At 40.7% G+C, this 23,370-nt stretch overlaps 1 protein-coding gene across 2 annotated transcripts in view; it reads left to right on the top strand.

The window, feature by feature from the left end:
* TNKS (tankyrase) overlaps window positions 1–23,370 on the top strand; it is an 87,360-nt gene that overhangs the window by 7,614 nt on the left and 56,376 nt on the right. For both annotated transcript variants that reach the window (XM_072991857.2, XM_020812994.3), the window contains exons 2-3: window positions 1,798–2,022; window positions 6,279–6,374. In XM_072991857.2, coding sequence (XP_072847958.2) covers window positions 1,798–2,022; window positions 6,279–6,374 — 321 coding nt within the window. The remainder of the gene's footprint in view (window positions 1–1,797; window positions 2,023–6,278; window positions 6,375–23,370) is intronic.

Here is a 23,370-nt window from a genome sequence, read left to right as displayed (position 1 = left end):
ATGATTCTATAAGATGGGAAAATAAAAATAAATCAAATAAAGAGGAAAAAAAGGAAAGAGGACAGGAATTAACTGGAAGGGAAGGCCTGCCTATACATCCATGTTTTTAGTTGGTTCTTAAAAGTACCCAGCGAGGGTGCAGCGTGAATCTCCGGAGGTAGGTTATTCCAGAGACGAGGAGCCACCGCCGAGAAAGCCCGGTTTCTAGTTCTTTCTTTCCGGGCCTCCCTCAGCGTCAGGCTCCTCAGCCTCACCTCCTGGCTTGCGCGGGTGACACGGGTAGAACTAGTTGGGAGTAGGCGTTCCGCCAAGTATCGAGGTCCTAAACCGTTTAGGGCTTTATATGTAAGCATTAACACTTTGAAGTCAATGCGGAAACGGATGGGCAGCCAGTGCAGCATGGCCAGAGTAGGAGAGATATGTTGGTATTTTCTCACTCCAGTAAGGAGTCTGGCCGCCGCATTCTGCACCACTTGAAGTTTCCGCATCAGCTTCAAAGGAAGCCCCACGTAGAGCGTGTTACAGTAGTCTAATCTAGAAATTACGAGCGCAAGTACTAAGGTAGTGAGCGCCCCCGTGTTTAGGTAAGGTCGCAGCCGGGCAATCCGTCAAAGGTGGAAAAAGGCAGTGTGGACTACCGATGCCACCTGCGTTTCCATGGTGAGCATCGGGTCCAGGTGTACCCCCAGGCTGCAGACCCACTCTTTGTGGCCAGGGCCACCCCCCAAAACATGAGGGAGTTTTCCAAGCCACCATCCACAGGGCCACCCACCCTCAGAACTTCCGTCTTGTCCGGGTTCAGCCTCAGCCTGTTCTCCTGCATCCACTGCTGTACGGCCCCCAGGCAGTGCTGGAGGGACAGGACGGCATCACCTGCAGTTGGTGAAAAGGAAATATAGAGCTGGGTGTCATCAGCATATTGATGGCACGATGCTCCAAATCCCCTGATGACCCCACCCAGCGGCCTCATATAGATGTTAAACAGCATTGGGGAGATGATCGACCCCTGTGGAACCCCACAATTGAGACTCCATGGGGCCGAAATACTCTCCCCAAGCTGCACTCTGGGGGCAGTCCTCCAAGAAGGAACGGAGTCAGGCTAGAGCCAAGCCACCGATACCCAACTTAGAGAGCCTCCCCAGGAGGATACCGTGGTTAATCATCCCCCCACCCCCCATGTTCTATGGAAAATGAGACTGGCTTCTGCCTCCAGCTGCAGAGCTTAGTTGAGGGCAGTTGGTTGCACCTCTTTGTTTAAGAAAAGTGCCCTGTTTGTTGTTCATCTGTCCCAGTTTACATAAAACTCTCTGTGATTTCTGCAACTGTACCTCTGACTCATGGAGGGGACTCCTGAGGCTGTTTACAGCTATATATGATATGCTGCATGGAGCATATGAATGTTTTGTTATATGGCGTCAAGTCAGAACTGATGTATAGCAACCCTAATAGGGCTTTCAAGGTAAGTGTTGTATTTAAGGAGTGATATTCTCAGTTCCATGCCTCCAATGAGTTTCCATGGCAGAGTAAGGATTTGAACTCGGGTCTCCTGAGTCCTAAATTGTCACATTATCCACTGCAGCCAGTGGTTCCCTACCTTGGGTCCCCAGATGTTGCCAGCTCTAGAGGAATCTTGCCAGCACAATTAGTGGTGAAGGCTTCTGGGAGTTACAGTCCAAGAACGTCAGGGTACCCAGGGTTGGGAATCACTGTACTACACCACAGTGAATATCCCATATGAATATTACTTTGTCCTAAATATATGTTCCATGATTTAGCAGAATTTATTTATTTTTGCAGGTTTTGGAAGAAAGGATGTGGTAGAACACTTATTGCAGACTGGAGCCAATGTCCATGCTCGTGATGATGGTGGACTGATACCTCTTCATAATGCTTGCTCTTTTGGGCATGCTGAGGTAGTTAGCCTCTTGCTGTGTCAGGGCGCGGATCCAAATGCCAGAGACAACTGGAACTATACTCCTCTACATGAAGCTGCTATCAAAGGCAAGATAGATGTTTGCATTGGTAAGTGTATCTTTTTTAAAAAATCAGCTTATTCGTTGTAGGCTTATAATTATGATTAAAGATGGGGATGACTCACCATTTTGATTTGTCGAAGTTCACGAAGCACAAAGCTGCCCCCCATGAACCGATGATGCATGAAGTTATCCGTTAATTCGTGAGGGGTTACTTAAAAAAACCTGACTGCCACGCCTCTGCGCTGACCACCCCTGGCACCTTCTCCAATGTACCCCTACTGTAATTGTCGCCGCCAGTATCTCCAGCTGGCTTCCGCAACCACGGCCTGTAGAAAGGGACACTGGCTACCCTTTGCATAGATGGTGGCTGCAGCTTCTCTACCCTAAATGAAGCAGCAGCCACCATCTTTGCAAAGGGCAGCCATTGTCTCTTTCTACAGGCCATGGCTGCGGAAGCCAGCTGGGGATGGCAGCGATTATTGTGGGGGTGTGGCAGTGGGGTGTGGCGGCTAAGGTAGGGAGAGGAAGGAGGTGGGGGATAGGCTGCGAGGGTGGATGGTTGCCTATCGCCTTGCTGATTAGTTGATCAGCAGGCCGGTAGGCAGAATGCGAAAGCCATAGGAAGAGAGGGAAGGCTAGCCTTCCCCCTCTTCGTACGAGGGACAAATAAAAAACGGGAAATATTAATCCCTTCATATTCGTAGGGGTCTCTGGAATCCACAAATATGAAGGGACAAATATTTAACGAATCAGCGATTTCTGATGAATATCGTGATCTGCTTTTTTATTCGTCCCCATATCTAATTATACTACTGAAACAATGAAACAGATACCAAAGCAAAACCACATCCAGATATTCCAGTAAGGAGTGGGATCTTTAAAATCTCTATTAAAATTCTGATTTTTTGTTAAATGTGTGGCTGTAGTTTTTTTATACACATATGATATGAGTCCAACTTTTTTCAAAACCAAAGCCAGAGTTGGTGGATTTGTGTAAATGATGGTTATTTGTTCCACAACTGGATAGAAGAAATCTAACTGCAGCATTGATATTTACAGCCACCTTTCTTGAACAGTTTACCACAATCTCCTTTCCTTAAGCTTGCCATAGCTCATATTTGAATGTGTTATCATATCATGATCAGTGATGAAACTGTTTGATTCTAAAATGTGTTTCCCATGGGATGAAACTGAGCAGTGTGCCAGCATCCTGTCTGGGGAGATCTATGAATATTATATTGTAGTATGAAGAAGTGTGCTTTTAAAAACTGTTAACATGGCAATTTTTTGTCCCTTGTGAGTGGGTGTGGCTTACTAATTCAGTGCTTTCCCCTCCCCTTACCTTACTTTTTTTCCCTTTTAGTAAAGGCATACTCTGCATCAGAAAGTAGGAAAGTTACCTAAAGATGGGAAAAAACCTTTTGTTTTAAAACAAAAAAGTTGTGGTTGAAGTGCTACTTCCCAAACGAAAGAAATCCAGAACACAAATCAACTCTTCCCCATCAAAACATGGGTTTTAATGTCTACATCAAGTTAAATAAGAGGCTAGCTCCATTTTTCATTTCCTAATGAGGGGAATGTTTTGCGTACTCAGGATTAAGACCATTAAAAACAGTGAGACTTCGATCCAGCAAATAAAGATCCATTGGACTGAACTGGTGAAAGTTACGTAACTGTAGACAGGACTGTGCTGCAAATCTGCTGTTCATTGATGTATTGAAGCCTGGTTTTGATTTCATTTCTTCCACATCACTCATGATATACTGTACAAGAGTGGGCTGTTTAGTGGCATTATTCTGTAGTGTATTAACTGAGATGAAACTAAAGATACAAGAAAGATACATTAGTTTACTTAATGTTTTGAGTGAGGGAAGGCAGTTGACTTGTAATCTGAATTTATTGGTTTTGGGGTCATATACCTTTAAACTTTTTGATTTAAATTGAAGTTGTTTTTTTTCTGGTGGAGCATTGCATAATACCATTAAAGTTTGCATTCAGAAAATTAAATATCAGCTTTTTGTCCAGAAATGTTATAGCCAATACAGTGGTGCCTCGCTTAACGGGCGTCCTGTTTAACGACGAATCCACATAGCGATGGCTTTTTTGCGATCGCTTTTGCGATCGCATTGCAATGTTGCCTATGGGGAAAAATCGCTTTGCGATTTCCCCCCATAGCCCATTTTCCCCCAGCTGACTGGCGTGGGCTTGGGAAGGACCGCAGGGGAGCCCTCCCGCGCGGTCCTTGCAAAGCCACCGCCGGCATTTTTACCCAGCTGAGCAGCGGGAGCTTCCGAAAGATCGCGGGGGAACCCTCCCCCACGGTCCTTCCGAAGCCACCGCTGCTCAGCTGGGCGAAAATGCCGGCGGTGGCTTCGGAAGGCCCCATTTTCGCACAGCTGATCGGCGGTTCCAAAATGGCTGCCTGCTGTGTTGCCTCGCTTTAGAGGCACCGAAAATGGCTGCCCCATGGAGGATCTTCACATAATGGTGAGTTTTCCCCCCCATAGGAACGCATTAAACAGGGTTTAATGCGTTCCTATGGAGTTTTTTGCCCTGTATAGCGACAAATCCGAATAGCAACGATTTATCCAGAACGGATTATCATTGTTATGCGGGGCACCACTGTACATATTTGAATCAAGTAACTAAAAAGCAACTTTATTCATGATCCAAATAGTGAAAAAACGTACTGTAGTCTGTTATTGCTATGCTGCTGTTACACTATTTGGAGTAAAAACAGTATAACTTTGAATTTTACTATTGTCAAAAAGGGCTTTGCTGACCTTCTGTGGAAGAGGAAACAACTAAAATTTATATGAAATTATTATATTCAGTGTTCCAGTTTCTTCGTATATCTTACAGAATGAATGCATTAGCAAGTTTTTGCTGATGTTCACCCTGTGGGCCAAATGATGTGTTTGACTGTCCCTCTGATTTTGAGCAGCAACCTCTTCTCCAAGCTTCTCTTTAAATAAGGATATATTAATGCACTATTCTTATAAGTAAACACTCACTCCTTAATACCCTTAATAGGAAAAAAAAGAAGAGGGGACTCTTCTTTTAACCCAGAAAGGTTTATTTATTTAAACAAGGATCAAATTGCCTGGACTAGTAAACATGGTTTAAGCATGGATGGGACTGTCCTGCAACTCTGTAGCTGATAGCATTATAAAATCCTGTGTTTTAGTTTTTCCAAGCTCCTGGTGATGTATAAAGAGCAAGGTGGCAGTAGGTTTATGCTATAGTATTTAGCTGAAGAAGAAGTACAAAAATAGTATGTGTGTTTGTGTGTGTGGGGGGGTAGCATTTAGGATTAAGCTTCAGGTATAACATTCTGCTTTAAACCATTCCTTCTCCTTTAAGGATTTTTTTTTGCCTTTTGAATTGTGTGAATAGATGGTCACCACAAAAGCCATCATATAAATAAAGAAAGCAAATGTTGGGGATGAACACAAGGTCTGTACAAAGTAGGCCAGTGTCTCCCAACTAATTTTATCTGCAAGGAGTTAACACTTATCACAAAGGAGAAGGGGTTGCTTTTAAGACTGTCTAAAAGAAGCAGATCCAGCACCCTACAAGTTGTTTCTCAGAAGTCTACACTGCAATGGTGCAGTGTTCAGAGACCTTTCCCCCAGAAAACACAGTCCAGGTATGACTGCTGTATATTTTCTGCTTGGTTAAAGGTACAGACTAAGCTTTCAGAAGGTGCCAGGAGCTACAGAGAGAACTGTAGCATTATTAAATTATACATGCAGTCGGAATGTTCAGAAAGCATTGTTTCCGCCATTCATTTCTGTGGAAGACATAGCATACAAATATCAGTTGCCACTGTATTATAGGAACCTGACAGTAGCCTGTGGATGGGTTCCCTGGATGTATAACATTTCAGTGTCCCTGTTTATGGTGGTTTGCTGACAATAAGCTAGATTTGAGAATCTCAGAGACCCTCTAGGACCATTTTTACACCTCTTAGAACCCCACTACCCATTATTAAAAAACAAAGCAAAATGTTTCTTTGGCCATGACATGGAGAATTGTGCTGCAGAGTTTTTGCAGGCTAAAAACTAATTTACAAGGCCAATCATGTGTCAAGGAGATGGGGAAGGGCTTCTTTTCAAGCAGAGAGAGAAATAGTCAAGGTTGAGGAGTCCCTTGGACACTAAGAGCTCTTTGGATTATGGTCTTTATGAAAAGTAGGTGGTCTGTTGCTGTTTTGAAATTGACTTAATATATATGTTTATGTGCAAATGTGCATATTCTGTATGCCAGAGGTTTAACAACTATTGTTTTTTCCTTGCACAGTACTGCTGCAGCATGGAGCTGATCCAAATATTCGGAACACAGATGGGAAATCAGCCCTGGATCTTGCAGATCCTTCTGCAAAAGCTGTCCTTACAGGTGAGAAGTGTCTGGCTTATGATTACTTCAGCATGCATAGTCAACCTCTTAAACGTCTCTGTCTAGCTGATCTTACATAAAACTAGCAAAGAGCACATGGTATGTGGTTAATCTAATGCATCACTTAGGAATTGCTAAGTGTTACTAGTTGCTTATTGTACGTGTCTTCAGGCAGTTTATAGCACTCTATTACTACCTTGCATTTTAGTGTTGCTGATTGATTGATCTGTGTTTATATATGTCCGTGCGTGTGCTTGCACAATAGCACCCCCCACAGTGATATGTATATTATCTTTTTGAATGTTCACATAATGTTAATTTTTTATATTTCAGTCCTTTACAACTCTTTAATAGATTATTCATAGACCTACATAATTGATAATATATCCAGAGTTCACATGCCACAATATATAGATTGAATAAACATACAAATTATCCGTAGTCTTTAAAGGGGTTAAAGATGAGGTGTAACTGGGATAGATGTTAAAGCTTACATTAGAGTGGGTTTGTTCACAGTCTCACTGATTTTTACTTTATGAGTGAAAGAAAAGGTAAAATACTGAGAGTAGTGTTAGATGGCTTATTTTACTCATTCTTCATTTATTCAGCTGCAAACAGAAAGTAGAACATCTTGGACAAGAGCAGTGGTGTGTCAACTGGAATGCCTGTGTTGAAGGCATAATAGCTAGCTAAGCATACCTATTTTAAGATAGGAATGTAAATCCCAGGTTACCTTCCCCCCTCCTTATTTTAATTGGGGTTATTTAGCATATGTGAAGCTGTAGAGTGTGTGGAAAAGGACATCCAAATAATCATAGGGCCAGACAGCTTTCCTGTGAATAGAGATTGCAACATTTTTGCCTTAGCAATAAAGCAAGCAAGATAGGTCTTCTCTTACACACACGATAGAAATTCTGATGATCCAATAAAGCTAAATGATGGAAGTACATCATGACACTCCACACATGAAATTTCTTACAAAAAATATTGTGATTGATACTGGCTTGGATGGCTTTAAAAATGGATTAGAAGGCTGATGGAAGGTAAGGCTATCAATGGTGACTATTTGTGATAGCTATATATAATCTTAAGTATAAAGACATTTTTCTCAGAATCAGTTTCTGAGAATACAAATGTTGGAGTGATACTGCACTTCTAATTGGCCACTGTAGGTATAGGAAAGCTTTTAGTGTTATATAATAAGGTTCTTCCTATGTTTCTGTGTATTTTTAGTAAGGTACCCATGTCTGTATATTTATCAGCTGCTTATGTGCTTCTGAAAATTTTCTGTACTTCACATTTTACAATTTAACATTTAGTTTGAGAGAGAATTCATTTAAGATAGGATACTTCACCAATGTTTTCTGAGTGCTGTCACATCTTTGCAATTTAAATCTACGTTGTGATAATGCCTAAAATCCTGTTGCTTAGCATAGTAAGTTGTACTACAGAAGGCCCATTGGATTTGCCGAGTCCACTCCTCCATAACGTCCTCTGATTCAGATAGACCTACTGTAGTTGCAGCTTATTTTAGTATAGTATGTTGCAACTAAAGGTCCATTTGAATGTATGGAAGTAATGTAGGGGTTGATTCACCAAATCTCAACAGATATTTAATGGGCCTTCACTAGTGCAGTTTACTGCACCAAGCAACAGGATTTTGGCCACTATATCATGCGAAAGATTTGAGTTTTAGATAATAATAAAGTTGCTATACAAACAGAAATCTTGAAACAAAAGAAATAATGTATTGGTACTATTGTTGAGGAATACCACTGTGAGGAACATAGGTGAACTACTCAATATTCAGTATATACTTTGCAAGTCAATACAAAACCCTTTTTCATTAGATATCTAGCAGTGCTTTCAGAAAAATAAAGGATGAAAAGTAATAGAACAAGAAGATGAAAAACCATCCCCTAGAAAATTCTTGGGCAATTTGAAGTAAAATCTAATATTAGGTGAGAAAAATTCAGATCATCATAAAGTCCAAAGAGCCACCCTGACGTACGACTTGTCCTGACTAGATTTGCCAAGTTTGTTTAAGAGTCCTCACTGATGATTTCAGACTGCTTTTTCCAAGTTGTAATATCTAAGATCCCTGAATGGAAATTATTTTAAAATCTCATACTTAGACAGCATGCAGTGTGCTAGTAAGCTACTATGCTTTATTACTAGCTGATGTCAGTGAATACAGTTTTGACATACAATTATCCATCTTTAAACATTCCTGCACTGTTAATTGTAACAATGAGCAGAATTCTGTTCATGTTTTGTGAATAGTTAGGTGAAATCATGTAAGTCACAGTGACAAACTGTCACTAATCAGTGAGATGCCAGTCACATTCCTGGTTGTCTGGCTGAATACAAAACCAGGAATGCAACCGACACATCAGTGGCAATTTGCTGCCTGATTTCCGATATTGGTGATATGTAAATCTATTGTTAATAACCAATAGAATACTGGCCTCTTTATGATTTAACTTCTCTCCTTTACCATTCTTTTATGTTAGCAGAATTTTTCATGACAAAGAAACTCTTGATTAGTATTTTTAAAAACTGTTTTTTGTTGACATGAGCATAAAAGGTCTGGTCTTACCAGCTTAAAAAGAGAGCCAAGTGTTCTAGAGGAAATAATTATGTGCCCTGATCATAAAAGGAATTACTATTCTCAAGTCAACAGACTCGAATGAAAGCACAATGGCTTACATTAAGCTTAAAAAGACCAGACTTGTCGCATTTTTGAAAAGTAATTAGTTTATTGTGGCATGAAACATCTTTACAAATTATAATGTGGCTACCTTTGCTGTCTTTGTGGTAAACAGGGATGGGTAGTGATTTGGGGGCTTATTCCAGTCTATTGTAGACCAGCACAATAAGGAAGAGTATGTTTCTGATGGAGGGAAAGGAGATTGAATAATGAGGAACCTATGTTGCTTATACAAGGAATGGATAACTGGTTAAAAACCTGTGGTAGATTGCTCCTTTTACAAGCACTGTACAACTGTCTGCAGCCTTTAAGCTGGAATGAGGTTTCATAATTTGGGACTTGTAAAACTAAGTAGACTGCATTAAGTGTATATTGTTACCTGTCAGGTAAATTATGGCCTCTGAAATTGCCATTGCAGCCAGGTAGCAAAAATGTAGCCAATAGATAACAGGTTCTACAAGTCTATTCTAAGTAGGATTGCAGCTTAATTGAATTACTGTACTTCAATTAATTGTCAGAGTTTTTCATATGTTAATTTATTCATTAAATGTTTATATTGTCTCCCCCCCCCACGTGTTTTTGCTGACTTGTTTGCTTTTTTACTTCGGGAAAGAGTATTCTTATTCATGCGAAAGACACAGACACCCCTTGCTCCCTCACAGGTTTGTATGTGCTGCTTCATGCTGACAAATATAGTCACTGTTCAACTCAAAAATTACCATAGAACAATAGAAAGGTACATTTGCAATGTATCTTAATGGTCATCTAGTCCAAGTGCCTGCCACAGTAGGAATCCATAACAAAAGTATCCTCAATGATGACTAACCCACTTCCATTAAACCCCTCGCCCCCATGATGGAGAGTGCACCATCTTCTGAGGTAATAAGTTCCATGGCCAAGCAGATTTTCCAGTCAGGAAGTGCTTCCTAGTGTTTCATTGGCATCTTTCTTCCTGGCATTCTAAATCCATTGGTTCAGGTTTTACCCTCTGGAGCAGTACCCTGTTTCCCCGAAAATAAGACCTAACCTGAAAATAAGCCCTAGTACGAGATTTTTCAGGATGCTCATAATATAAGCCCTATCCTCAAAATAAGCCCCAGTTAAGTGAAACCCCACCCTTCACCATTGTGCAGCAACCAGAAGAAGATGGCATGACTGTAAAATAAAACATCCCCTGAAAATAAGGCCTAATGCGTTTTTTGGATCAAAAATTAATACAGTGGTACCTCGACTTACAAACTTAATCCGTATTGAAATAGTGTTCGTAAGTCAAAATGTATGTAAGTCGAAGCACCATTTCCCATAGGAATGCATGGGAAGGGATTAATCTGTTCCAGCATTTCGAAAAAAAAACCAAAATTAAAAATAAACAGAGCAAGTCCCACGCTGGAACTGCCAAAAAAATCCAAAAACAAAACAAAACAACACAGCACAGAAACATAACCCCCCCAGTCCAAACCCACCCTCCAGAACCCACTCAGAACAGTTTTTTTTTTTAAAAAAAGAAAAAGCAGGACCTTACCACTCCGAAGCGTCCTCAGCCTCCTGGGCTTCCACTGCTGCTGTGACCACCGCTGGGGGGAGGCTTGAGCCTGGTGGGGGTGCTTCGGCCGCTCACCTCCCAGCTCGCCTTCCACTTGCTCCGCGCCACCCTCTGTGGGCTGATGGTGGGAAATTCAAATGGTGGAGGGTGGTGAGGAGCGAGCAAGAGGCCTCCTGGCGCTGGGCTACCCCCACCGCATCCCTTTCCCTAACCATTAGGGCGAAAGAGCTACAAAAAAGCAGCCTCTTCGCCACCAACTGTTAGTAAATTTAAATTTCCCGCCCTTTCCCCCTTCCTTTTTGTGTTCATAAGTGGAAGCTCCGTTCACAAGTTGATGTAAAATTTTGCAAGTGGTGCTGTTCGTAAATTGAAAGGTTCACAGATAGGGGCGTTCGTAAGTCGAGGTACCACTGTATAAGACCCTGTCTTATTTTTGGGGAAACACGGTAGAGAACATATTTGTTTCATCTTCTAGGTGGTATTCCTTCTGATATTTGAAGATGGCTGTCATCAGTCTTTTCCAAACTTAACATGCCTCTCAACCAGTCATCTTAGGGCTTCATTTCCAGACTCTTCACCATCTTGTTCACCATACTTTGGATATATTTCAATGTATTGGCAACCTCTGTAAATTAGGGTGTCCAGAACTGAGATTCTTTCACCTGTGGTCTAAACCAAGGCAGAATTATGTTCAAGAAAATAGTGTATTATTAAAACAAGCTGACTTCTTGGCAGATTTTGCAGATATTTAATCTTGTAGAACTCAGTAAAATGGTTTGTGTTTTTATGAACTGGGGAAGTTTGTTCACTAGTTTGTGAGCACACTACCTTGTTAGTTTTCAGAGGGATCATATACACACCTGATTAGTCACAATGCATAATAGCTTGTACAGTGGTGCCTCGCATTACGACGTTAATTCGTTCTAGCGAAATCGCTGTAGAACGAAAACGTCGTAAAGCAAAAATTAAAAAGCCATTGAAATGCATTAAAACCTGGTGAATGTGTTCCAGTCGGCTAAGAACTCACCGACCAGCGAAGATCCTCCATAGGGGCAGCCATTTTCGGGTGCCTGTGCAGTGAAAAATGGTTCCTAAATACAGCAGGGAGCCATTTTGAGCACCCGGTGGCCATTTTGAAAACCTGACGATCAGCTGTTTTGATCGTCGGGAAGTGAAAATCGGTTCCCGAAACAGGGAACCGATCATTGCGCAGTGAAATTCCCCCATTCAAAACGTTGTTTTGCGATCGCTTTTGCGATTGCAAAAACCTCGTCATAATGCGGATTCGTCATTAAACAGAGCGCCCGTCTTGCGAAGCACCACTGTATTTAGTTGGCGACCATAAGTTGTTCAGACTAGCTTTAAAGCATATAGAGTATATGTCTATTGCCATATGGCTCAAAAATAGCTCGTTATCCACCTGGGAGGTTTTGTGTCATCTAGAGAAGAGTGTTCTTTGAACACAGCTGCTCAAAAGATAATTAGGAAAATCTGTGTCGTAATATCGTTCTCAATGGGTGCTACTTAAAAGAATCAACGTATATGCTTAAAGGTTGTCAGGTAGTTTCCTTCTAAGTTCTAAGTTTTCATTTATTAAGATTGGATTTCTTTGAGCCAAGCTATTTAGTGGCAGAGAGATGCAATAACATATTGTTTTAGGGTTCCTGAGGACATTGTGACAGGCATTGTGGTAACTCAGGAGCATCCATTTTATTGTTGAGCTTCTTAGCTTTCATGTTTTTGAACTGACATTGACTTTATTTGTGAGATGAATATTAAAACTGCCTATCCTGGGATAAGCTAGTATATAGTCTGGTGTTTTCCTCTCAACAGTGGCCCATGAGAAGCTCATAAGCAAGACATGAAATTGATGGAGTTCACTTACCAAGTTCTTAGAATTTGATGCTCAGGAGTATATTGTCTACAGCAGCGATCCTCAAGATTTTTTTGTAATGCAGACTGGCGGAGCCTCTGAGGGAGGTGGGGTGGGACTGCTTCGCTCATGTGCAGGAGCACCTGCCCACCCACACGCCCACCCCATCCCTGCGCGCAGCTGCATGCTTGAAGGGGTGAGGGAGTGCGTGCCAGTGGTGGTGGCGGAAGCCTGGGAGTCTGAGCATGGCCGGCGTGAGCGATCCCCTACCCCTTTGCACCTGCCTGCCCGCCCGCCCGGCCACCCACCTCTTCGCGCGGGTGCTTGGACACTTCTTCCCGGCCCAACCCTCTCTTCTGCCTCCCCCAGGATGCAAGCCATTCCTCTTACCATCTTCTTGCTGCCCCGATGGATGGTGTCACCTTGCACGTGCACAAAGCAGCTGTGTGGAGGGGAGTGGGGACAGGGGGTGAGGTCTGTCAGCGGCCCAGTCGGGCTGAAGCCATGGACCGTCAATGGGCCGCGGACCGGGGGTTGACCTCTGGTTTACTGGCAGCAAGATCCACGTAACTCTTATGGATTAATTTGGTTAAATCTTCTAAAAAGCTGTTTTTAAAAGGATTTATAGATATTATGCATCCTTGTCTTTTAGAAACTCATCTATGTTCTCCAGGCTGTTTGAATCCATTTTTCCCTGCAAGCCTGTCTGGTTCAAGAACTTTAAGTTCTACTGCCTATTGAGACATGTTTAGTGTCTGGAATTTCCTGCTGAAGGAGCCTGTGCTAACTCCCTCCTTAATATCTTTCCACTAGCAGAAAAAAATCTTCCTAGTCAGGTGGGCCATTTGTAGCTATTCTCTCTTGCAGGTGGACAGGCTTTTAATATGATGAATCATATATTTTCCTTTTGTATACTGTTCAAATTTTTAATGATTTTCTTCAGTTTACCGTATTTTTCCGTGTACAAGAGACTTTTTACTTAAATAATTGGACCAAAAATTGAGAGTCAAATTGAGGGACAGCCGCTTTCCCTGCCTTTTGCGAAGCTACAGAGTAAAGCAGCCGTGAAAGCGCAGCACATTCACACCCCTTTGATCCTGCAGCAGCCATGAAAGGGCGTCAGGATCAAAGGGGGGCCTGCGCGCTGCCCTTTCATGGCTGCATTAGCCATTTCCTAAGCTCCGCAAGGCTTAGAAAGCAGGAAAGGCAGCCAGAAAAGGGTGTCAGGATCAAAGGGGCATGCGCATGCGCTGCCCTCAAATTTTCTGTTTTGGGTGTTAGAAAAGGGGGGGCGTCATCTTATATTTTGGATCGTCTTGTAAACAGAAAAATACAGTATGTTTTCATTGTATTTGCTTTGCTTAACCAAGTGGTGGGCGATCTCTAGAGGTCACACAAGTCCCCCCAGGGACCTTAGAAGGCTGCACCTTCTCCACAATCCTCTCGTCTGCATTTTTGCTTACAAATGTTTTTTTTAAAAGTCTCTTTAGATCTTCTAGTGCAGAGGTCCCCAATCCGTGGTCCGTGCCCCGGTGCTGGTCCGTGGCCTGAGCCGGACTGGGCTGCAGAGACAGACCTCCCACCCACCCCCCGCACGGACTCACCGCTGCACTGCTGATTTGTGCATGAGCGTGCACGCCAGTGCACCCATGGGAGTGCTGTGCTGCCGTTTGCGCATGCGCACAAGCATGCACACCCCCACACAAGCACCACTGTTTGTACATGCACACAAGCGTACACCCCCCCGCACAAGCACTGTGCCTCTATTTGCACATGCGCGCTCACGCTCATTCATACATATACATGAGCGTGGGGGTTACCCCGCCTTCCCCAGCCACTTCACGGGTTGAAAAAGGTTAGGGACCCCTGCTCTAGTGGGATCTCCCCCCCCTAATCTTATTAAAAGTTTTTTTTTAAGGGTGATATGTATGGGGAGGCTACAATGGCAGTTAGGGACTATAATTCAAGATCTCGTCGAATATAAATTGGGGCCCTGGGAAAACCTATCAACATAACAATTTTTCATGTCTTTGCTACAACTACAGATGATGAAGAATATGAAACTGAAAGCTTTTTTGAAAATATGTAGGATGATATTGATCTCATACAGAAACAAAACATGCTTATAATCATAGTGACTGGAATGCAAATGTAGGTAACAAAGCGGAACCAGATGTAGCTTGGAAAATTTGGTCTAGGTAATAGAAACGAAGCAGGAGAAAAATTCAGTTCTGTGAAACCAACAATCCATTTATTGCATATGCATGCTTCAAGTAACTGAACAGACAACCGTAGACATGGATATTGCTCAATGGCCACTGTAGAAGTCCAACAACACAGAGGTCCGACAATATAGAAGTCCAAGACTTCATTGGAAACAGGAGTCAGAGAAGCTCTATTCTCTCTGTCAAAATAAGACCAGGAACAAATTGTGGTAATTATCACGAACTGTTAATATCCAGCATTACACTAAAAGGATTGTAGTGCCAAAATATCATTTAAACAGCATTCCTGATAAATTTAAAGTCCCCATAAGGAACAGATTTGTATTACTAAACTCATCGAGCTCAGATATATTACTGGGGAAGAATGCAGAAAGACAATGCCATCAAAAGAGAAGAAAATCCTAGATTAATGGTTCACAAGCTTGGGTCCCCAGATACAGTATTCCTGGACTAAAACTCCCAGAAGCCGTCACCACTAGATATGCTGCTCTGGATTTCTGATAGCTGAAGTCCAAGAACATCTGGGGACCCTAGGTTGGGAAGCACTGACCTAGATGGATGACAGAAGAAAGAACTTGACGTTATAAAGGACAGGTATAGGGCCTGGCGTGCTCTGGTCCATGGGGTCACGAAGAGTCGGACACGACTAAACGACGATAGCAAAAGTAAAAGGTGAGAGAAATAGGGTGAGAATCCTGAATGATATTTTTCAGTGACTATCACATAGAGACACAGAACTATTACCAATCAATTCAGAGAAATAGAGGAGAACAACAAAAGGGGAAAAACAATAAAACTCTTCCAGAAGATCCAAGAACACAAAAGGAAATTTAAGATGAGATTAGGAATGCTGAAAGACCAAAAGGGATGCATGCTTTCTGACAAAGAGAAAATAAAGAGAAGGTGGAAACAGTAAACTGAAGACCTATAAGGAAGAGATAAAAGGATGACAGACTCATTTGAAGAGGGACCAGTTCTATGATGAAAAACTTGCAGTTCTACCCTGTTTCCTTGAAAATAAGACCTAACCTGAAAATAAGCCCTACCATGATTTTACAGGATGCTTGTAATATAAGCATTGCCCCCAAAATAAGCCCCAGCTAAGTGAAACCTCACCCTCCATCATTGTGCAGCAACCAGAAGAAGATGACATGACTGTATTTGAATAAATGTAGATTGTTGTGCATGAAAAAAATAAAAACATACCCTGAAAATAAGCCCTAATGTGTTTTTTTGAACAAAAATTAATGTTAAACCTGGTCTTATTTTTGGGGAAACATGGTAGAAAGTGATGTGAAAATGATATACTGGTGTGAAAACTGGACAGTTAAGAAAGCTGACTGGAAAAATTAATTCATTTAAAATATGATATTGGAGGTGAGATTTGTAGATACTCTAGTTCTGCCAGAAAGAGGGGTCCTAGAGCGAATCAAGCATGAACTATTTCTGGAGACAAAAATGATGAAACTGAGACTTTAATAATTTTGGCACAACACAAGAAGGCAAGGTTCACTGGAAAAGACGATAACAATGAGAAAGATTGAAGGCAGCATGAAAAGAGGAAGACCAAATACGAGATGAATTGACTCCCTAAAGTAAGCCACAGGCTTGAGTTTATAAGAGCTGAGCAGGGCTGGTGAGTACAAGGCATTTTGGAGATTGCTTATTCCTAGGGTCGCTATAAATTGGAGGTGACTTGACAGCATTCAACAATATATGTGGGGGCCTCAGGGGTGCTGGACTCTCTGAAAATTTGGTCAAGTGGCCCCTCCATAGCTTCTAGTTGACACAATGAGACTTTTCAAAACAAATATTCTTTTCAAATATTTAATTTTTGTGCTGGGTGCTGGAAAGCCACAGGAGATTGGGAGGAAGACTACATTTGGTTCTCCCTAGTAGTTGTATGTGGTTCTTGAGCCACATGCTGCCAACCTCTGATTTAATCATAATCTAACGTGACCAGAATTGTATTTAATTATTTAATCTGAGCACTGCTGCCTCCTCTTTGTAGACTTATTCTCACACTTGTTTCAGAATTGGGTGGACCTGCCCGATTCCACTAAGGAGTGCCTGTGGGAAGGAAAACAAACTGCACAATTGTGTTTCCATGCATTTCCTCCCAAATGGATTTACGCCCTTGAGTTCATGAATAAAAGAGTAAAATAAACTAGTGGTCAGCTGTAATAAATTCAGCTATGCATTGTGTTTATGTCCAAGCATATTGCCCAGTCATTTTTTGAGGTGGTTTGAATTCTGATATTAAGTGAGAGTGAAAATGTTTTTTGGATGTATTAATACTCTACCCTTGACAGGTTTCTGGACTGGCTTACCAAAATATTGTCACTCGTGATTTAACAAGCCTGTACAGTTGGGAAGACCCTCTAGAAGCATCTTGAAAAATAGTGCAGAAGGCTGGAAAGGAAAGAGGAAAATCATCTATCCCCTTCCTCCCTTTTCTTACTCTGAAACTCCCAATTGATCTTAGTCTTTTGCGTGGATGGAAGAGAAGGAATATTCTTGACCCAATGCAACACAAACATCTGAGAATATGCCTACCTACATATTGTCAGACATTCAGAACTTTTTTTGTTTGCGACTTAATGCTAGCAAAGAAACTCAGAGCCTGGAAAGCTATTTTAAAAGGTAATAGCATTTCATTGTCTAATTTGGTACACATTCCTCCTCCAATAATCCATGCTAACATTGCAAAAAAATGCAACATTGTGGGTGTTGGTCGTGTATGTTACCTATTGTGTTGCTTACTGTTTTCCTGTTACTTCCCCCCCCCATTTCCCCCCAACAAATGATGGAAGTGTCATAAAGTCAAAAAATTTCACTTGGAATGCATCTTAGAAAAAAAAGTAAAATAATTAGGGAGCATTGCAACATTTCCCTGCTCTGAAACTTTTACAATTGTTATGTTCCTTCCAAAATGTGGATTTGTTATATCATTACAGTAAACATCACAGCTTGCTTACTTACTTATTTTTTTTTTATTTTTGGCATTTATAAACTGCCCCATTAGTGCACAGCACTATTCTATGTGGTATACATATAAAACAAGAAAATAACAATCAAACAGAGTATAAAATTAGACAGCAAACAAAACTAAAATAAACCAGATGTTAGGTCCAGATGGTGTAGCAAATCAAGGCAACAATACAAGCAGCTATACAGGGGTGAGCAAATTCAAAGGAGGCTACCACCAAAGGCCTCTAAAGAGATGAGTCTTCAGCCTGTCGAAATTAGGGAGGGAGAGATTAGGTGGGAGGTGATTCCAGAGAGTTGGTGCCACCGCTGAGAAGACCAGACTTCTTGTTGAAGATTTTCAGGCCAGCTTTGATGTGGCCACCCAGAAGAGCCTCATCGGAGAGGATCTAGTGGCATGGGCAGATGACCTTGGGAAGAGGAACTCCAACAAGTAACATGACCCCAAACCATGAAGGGCTTTGTAAGTAAGAGTCATAATGGATAGCTACTTTGCTTGTTACTTGTTATTTCCAGGCTTTGTAGAAGCTATTCAAAACGAGACATGGCTTCTTCTTCATGGTCTCTATGTGTGCACATAATTGGATGCTCTGTGCACATGCAGAAGATCCTATTGAATGTTCCAGAACTTCAATCTTGTGTCTCTTCTCTATAGCCTTTGTTGCACTTGCTCTGCCTTCTTTCCTCAGTCCCGTTTTGTCTGCTGCAATAAGGACATCTTTTCAATCGCTCTGGAGCCTAAGTGCTGATTTTACTGATTTTCTAAAACTGTATTTATCCATGTCAGTTTCCAGTTTCCATGTATGAGTTACTTAGTTCTGAGAATGCTGAACAGTGTCATCAGTATCCATGTGAACATGTATATTTTTGTTGTACATGGTATATATTTATAGAGTTTTGTGTACAGCAAATATATACTGTATTTTTTGCACCATACGACTCACTTTTTTCCCACAAAACAGGGGTGTGGAAAGTCTGTGCGTCTTATGGAGCGAAGAAAACAGATTATATTTTCCTGTTTTCTTCTCCTAAAAAATTGGTGCGTCTTATGGAAAGGTGCGTCTTATGGAGCGAAAAATACGGTAGTTTTGTCTGAGAAGTTTACAGAAGCATATGGGGAACAGTAGAGAGGGAAATGTAAGATGGATCATTTCACAAAGAACATATACAACATCATTTCAAAGAAGGTCTGTTCTGAGGAAGTTATAAGTGGAACCTGTTTCCTCAGTACTAATTTTTGATATGCCATTCTGTTAGGTTGAATTGAATAATTCTGTTCTGTTATTTTTAAGGAAAACCCATATGACTGTCTTTGTCAACATCATCATCATCATGTTTTTGATAAAGTGCATTATCCACAACTTCTGTGATTTAAAAAAAAATCATTTATAATGGCTTCAATGTAAAATTGCAGGCCTTCCATTTAAAATAAAACACAGTGTTCATAAAATCAACATTATTAGTATGTTTTAAGTGCTTAGAAAAACCTGTGCAGATAAAATTAAAATAGCCAACATTGTTATATGTCAATAATTATAGCAATATATAGTCAGAGCTATAGGCTATGCACAGCTAGTGCTCCAACATGACTACAACTTAAGTCACCTGCTTAATAAAGGCAGCAGTGGTTAGGAAAGTATTGTGACTGTGAACCAGAGACCTGCAAGTGATTTGGATGTAATTGCAGAAAACTGTAACAGCTTACAAAAAAAATTATGAGGTGATTGGTATATAATTGATGAGATCTATGTATTGTTTCAACAATATACAGTACACTATGTACATTTCAGTTTTATGAGACTGGATATAACAAATAGTTTTGATACTGTCATAAAATAGGGATTTACATCAAGATTTCAAAATGAACGTCTTATCAGATCAGATAAACCATTAAGCCCGACCTTCCCTAAGAGTCCTATAGAACTTTGTAGACGTCCAGGGTAATAATCAGGAGCCTGTGTTTATCACAGTTGTCATTATCCCAAAAAAGGGTTAACTCCAGAATGAAACGTGACAATCATATCAAAAATCATCTGAGTATCAATATATGTCTTTTCATTGTTACAATAATTCTAGTCAACATTCATCTGTCTATTTCTGCAAGCTTCATTTCTCAATATTGTGTCTATATTCCGTTAGCATAAAATACTTCAGAGTTGTGAAATGCAAAAGTCTTACATGAAGAATACACTAGGCACAAGTATTTTTAAAAAATCCTTCCTTGCAATGTATGAAAAATTACAGGTGTGATTGCCATCCCAAAATCTTACAACTATGAGAAGTTCCGGACAAAAAAACATTCAAATACAAACCTTAAGTTGTAAGAATAACATAAATCATGTAAAAATAAAGAAGCTTATAAAGAAGCCTTTAAAAAAAGACAGAATACGTCTCTAATTAAAAAGCATAACTTTAAGTAATCTTTAGCCTTACTGAAAAAGCATGGTAAAAATATCAAACTTGTTAAAAATACGAATATATAAATTAAATGACTTTCTTAGTATCTAAGCATATTACACACAGAGAAAATTACTCTTAAGTCCTCAACAGGCAGGCCAGACTTGTGCCAGATTGCATCTATGGAGGGAAATCCCTGACGGCTGTTTGTTGTCCAAAGTGGTGTGAAGTTGTGATAATGAGTTGAACGAGTATAACTCCCCATAGTTATACAGTGGTGCCTCGATTTACAAACGTAATCCATTCCGGAATTATGGTCGTAACTCAAAATGGTCATAAGTCGAAGCACCATTCCCTGTAGTAATGTATTGGAACAGAATTAATCCGTTCCGACAAAAATTAATAATAAAAAACTACCAAACAAACAAACAAAAAACCGCCACCCCCAAACCACTGCAAGCCCCATCAGAACATGTCGGGACTGGAAAAAAAACACACCGACCCCCTTCCCCCCAAAAAAAACAATGCAAGCCCCACCGGAACACGTTTGAGGATCTGTTTTTGTCTAGCTTACTTGCAAATTTCTCTAAAACCTTCCAATGGTAAAGATGAAAATTCCATGACAAAATTTATTATTTCTCATTTTTTTAAATTGAAAAATAAGCTGTGTGAGACCTTGCTTCTTTTTTCAGAGGCCAACAACAGCGCTAGATGCACTAGTAGTCTTATAAATGAGTCATATACAGTACTATGTCCCCCGGGAGCACTGTTGACTTCTTGGAGAAGGCATGCAGGTTGCTCACAGGTTCGTTTTCAGTTGCTGAAGGAAATTTGTTAGCACTTCTGTCATATGGTTAAAATGAGATCCCTTTAAGGTTCTTGGAGCCTATAATAAAGGGTGGGTCCACGTGTTGCTCACTCCTGCTATACAGTATGGATTTTATTTAAAAAAGGATCAGTGATTCTCACTATATAAGAAATGCTCTGGGATTGGAAGGGCAAGATTTGCATGCTTTTTGGTTGGCTGTATGATATACAAGTTAATACAAAATCAGCCCCAGGATGTTTTCCCTTAATCTGAATTTTTCTTTCCTTTGCCATTGGGGCTTCTACTTTTTTATAGTGAATCCATTTGCATCACTTCGGATGGTGCAATTGCATGAGCTTATGTGAAAGGCTTTGTAACATTCTTGAAGCGATTCCATCCAGCTATAGCAGCAGTGAGAGAGACAGGGTGGGGGCAGAGGAGGCTGGCTGCTGTTTGAATCGTCTTCTCCCCAAACCTCCTGTCTGAGTCTCCTCCCCTCCCCTTCTGCCCATCCACCCGCCTTCTGTGTGGGTGACTGAGAAAACCCAGATTCCTGGCTACAGCTTCACAGTTTATCCATTTACTGTACTTGTTTCTCGCTTTGTAGTTGTACCCTGAATTGGCTTGCATGGACAAAAATGTGTGTCTCCTGAGATACGACATAAATAACCTCAATCTGAATACTTGGGCAGTATTTTAATATATATTGGTGTAGTTTAATAAAGATTAGATTCAGTCATCTTTCCAAGAGTTTTCATATAAGCGCTTTTAAAAATCACCAGGAAATAGTCTAAAGGCATACAATGCATGAAGCTAAATAGCGTGTGCTCAGTATTTGGATAGTTGGTCACTTGTGAGTCTTGTGTTTCTTGATGGAAGAAAGGGTTAGTTATAAATGCTCTAAATAAAATCTATCATATGGCAATTTCCACTTATTTGAATATTTTTCCATTTGTTTTCTTTGATGGATTTATTTATTTATTTTTTGAATTGGGCAGTTTCAGCAAGTGTGCCAAGGTAAAAGTTGTACTTTGCTGTCAGTACACACCCTAAGACCAGCAATATTTTACAGTGTTTGCTTATCTGAAATTACACACCTTACAACCTGTGGGGCACAGCTCTGTTTAATTGCTCAAAACTTAAATATTCAGATAAGACGATTCTGAATTTTGCTATTCAGAGCCACACCCGTGCTGATTCTCTTCTTTCATGTCAGGCGTGCAGTTTTTGAGAATCAGCTGACAGATTAGATGATCATATGTTAACCAAAAAACCCCAAACAAAAACAAAAAAACTCACTTGCACATGTTTTCATTTTATCTGTATTCCAGTAAAGGTCATTTTATGTGTATATTTTTACCTGCACCCCCTCCCCTCATTAACACCACTCTTCCAGAGGATCTTCCTTATCTGTTGGAATGGCATTTTAGAGGTGCAGGAGGCTGTGTTGTGGACAGGGAATAGCTGCCTTTCACCTTTGCTCCTGTTAGAGCTTCTCATGAGCACAAATTTGAAGATCATGTGCTTCTGCTGGGAGAGTATCAGTTAGGTACTAAACCCATGAGGTGAAGGAAGATGACTTATATTGGGTTGTTTACTTTTAAGATATGGGGTTCATTCAACGTTCTTACAAGTCCACATTGTAATACTGAGAAGGGTCAGTAGTTCAGGCATACGTTATACATGTTGGATCCAGCATCCAGTTAAATTAGCTTGAATAGTAAGGTTGGGAAAGATCTTTCCATTGAACTAATGAACTACCTCACAGCAGTGGCTTCCCAAGGTAGAAGGCAATGTGAAATCCTGTGAAGACAAGTCACTACACCTACTTCCCAGATAAAGAATTGAAGGTGTCAGTTCACTTGTCTGCCAGTTATTCCAGTAGTGACTGAGCATTACAAATTTGGTTGTAGTTAGAGTGGGCCCATTGAAATCAGTGGATCAAATTCATCATAACTAGGCCTCCTTGATTTCAGTGTGTCTACTCTGTAATGTGTCCTCAGGCTGTTTTCTGACTTATGGCAAACCTATGAATTAATTACCCTCCATAGTTCCTATTATCTCTGCTCAGGTCTTGCAGACTGAAGACCATGGTTTCTTTTATAAAGTAAATTCATCTCTTGTTAGATCTTTTCCTATTTCCTTCAGTTTTCCTAGCATTATCGTCTTTTCCTGATCTTGTGTATGATTAAATCTCAGTCAGCAGTTTTGAGTGTATGATGGAGAGAGATAATGTAGGACATTTAATGGAAAGGTTGGTAGTCTTAAATTTAAGGTACAATAGCTTTGACATTTGATATTCTGAATTTTGCTGCTGCTATTATGCAAACAACAAGGGCAGCATTAAGATGGTCTGAATAATGAAGGGCTATTGTAGAACTTCTAAATCCCTGATTTCATGGCTTTTAAATAGAAGCACATTAGCAGTTTAGGAAAAGGAAGATGCAAAATT

This window comes from Pogona vitticeps, chromosome 2, assembly GCF_051106095.1.
Source record: "Pogona vitticeps strain Pit_001003342236 chromosome 2, PviZW2.1, whole genome shotgun sequence".
In the NCBI taxonomy this organism is placed as follows: domain Eukaryota; kingdom Metazoa; phylum Chordata; class Lepidosauria; order Squamata; family Agamidae; genus Pogona; species Pogona vitticeps.
This window is presented reverse-complemented; position numbering and strand designations above follow the sequence as displayed.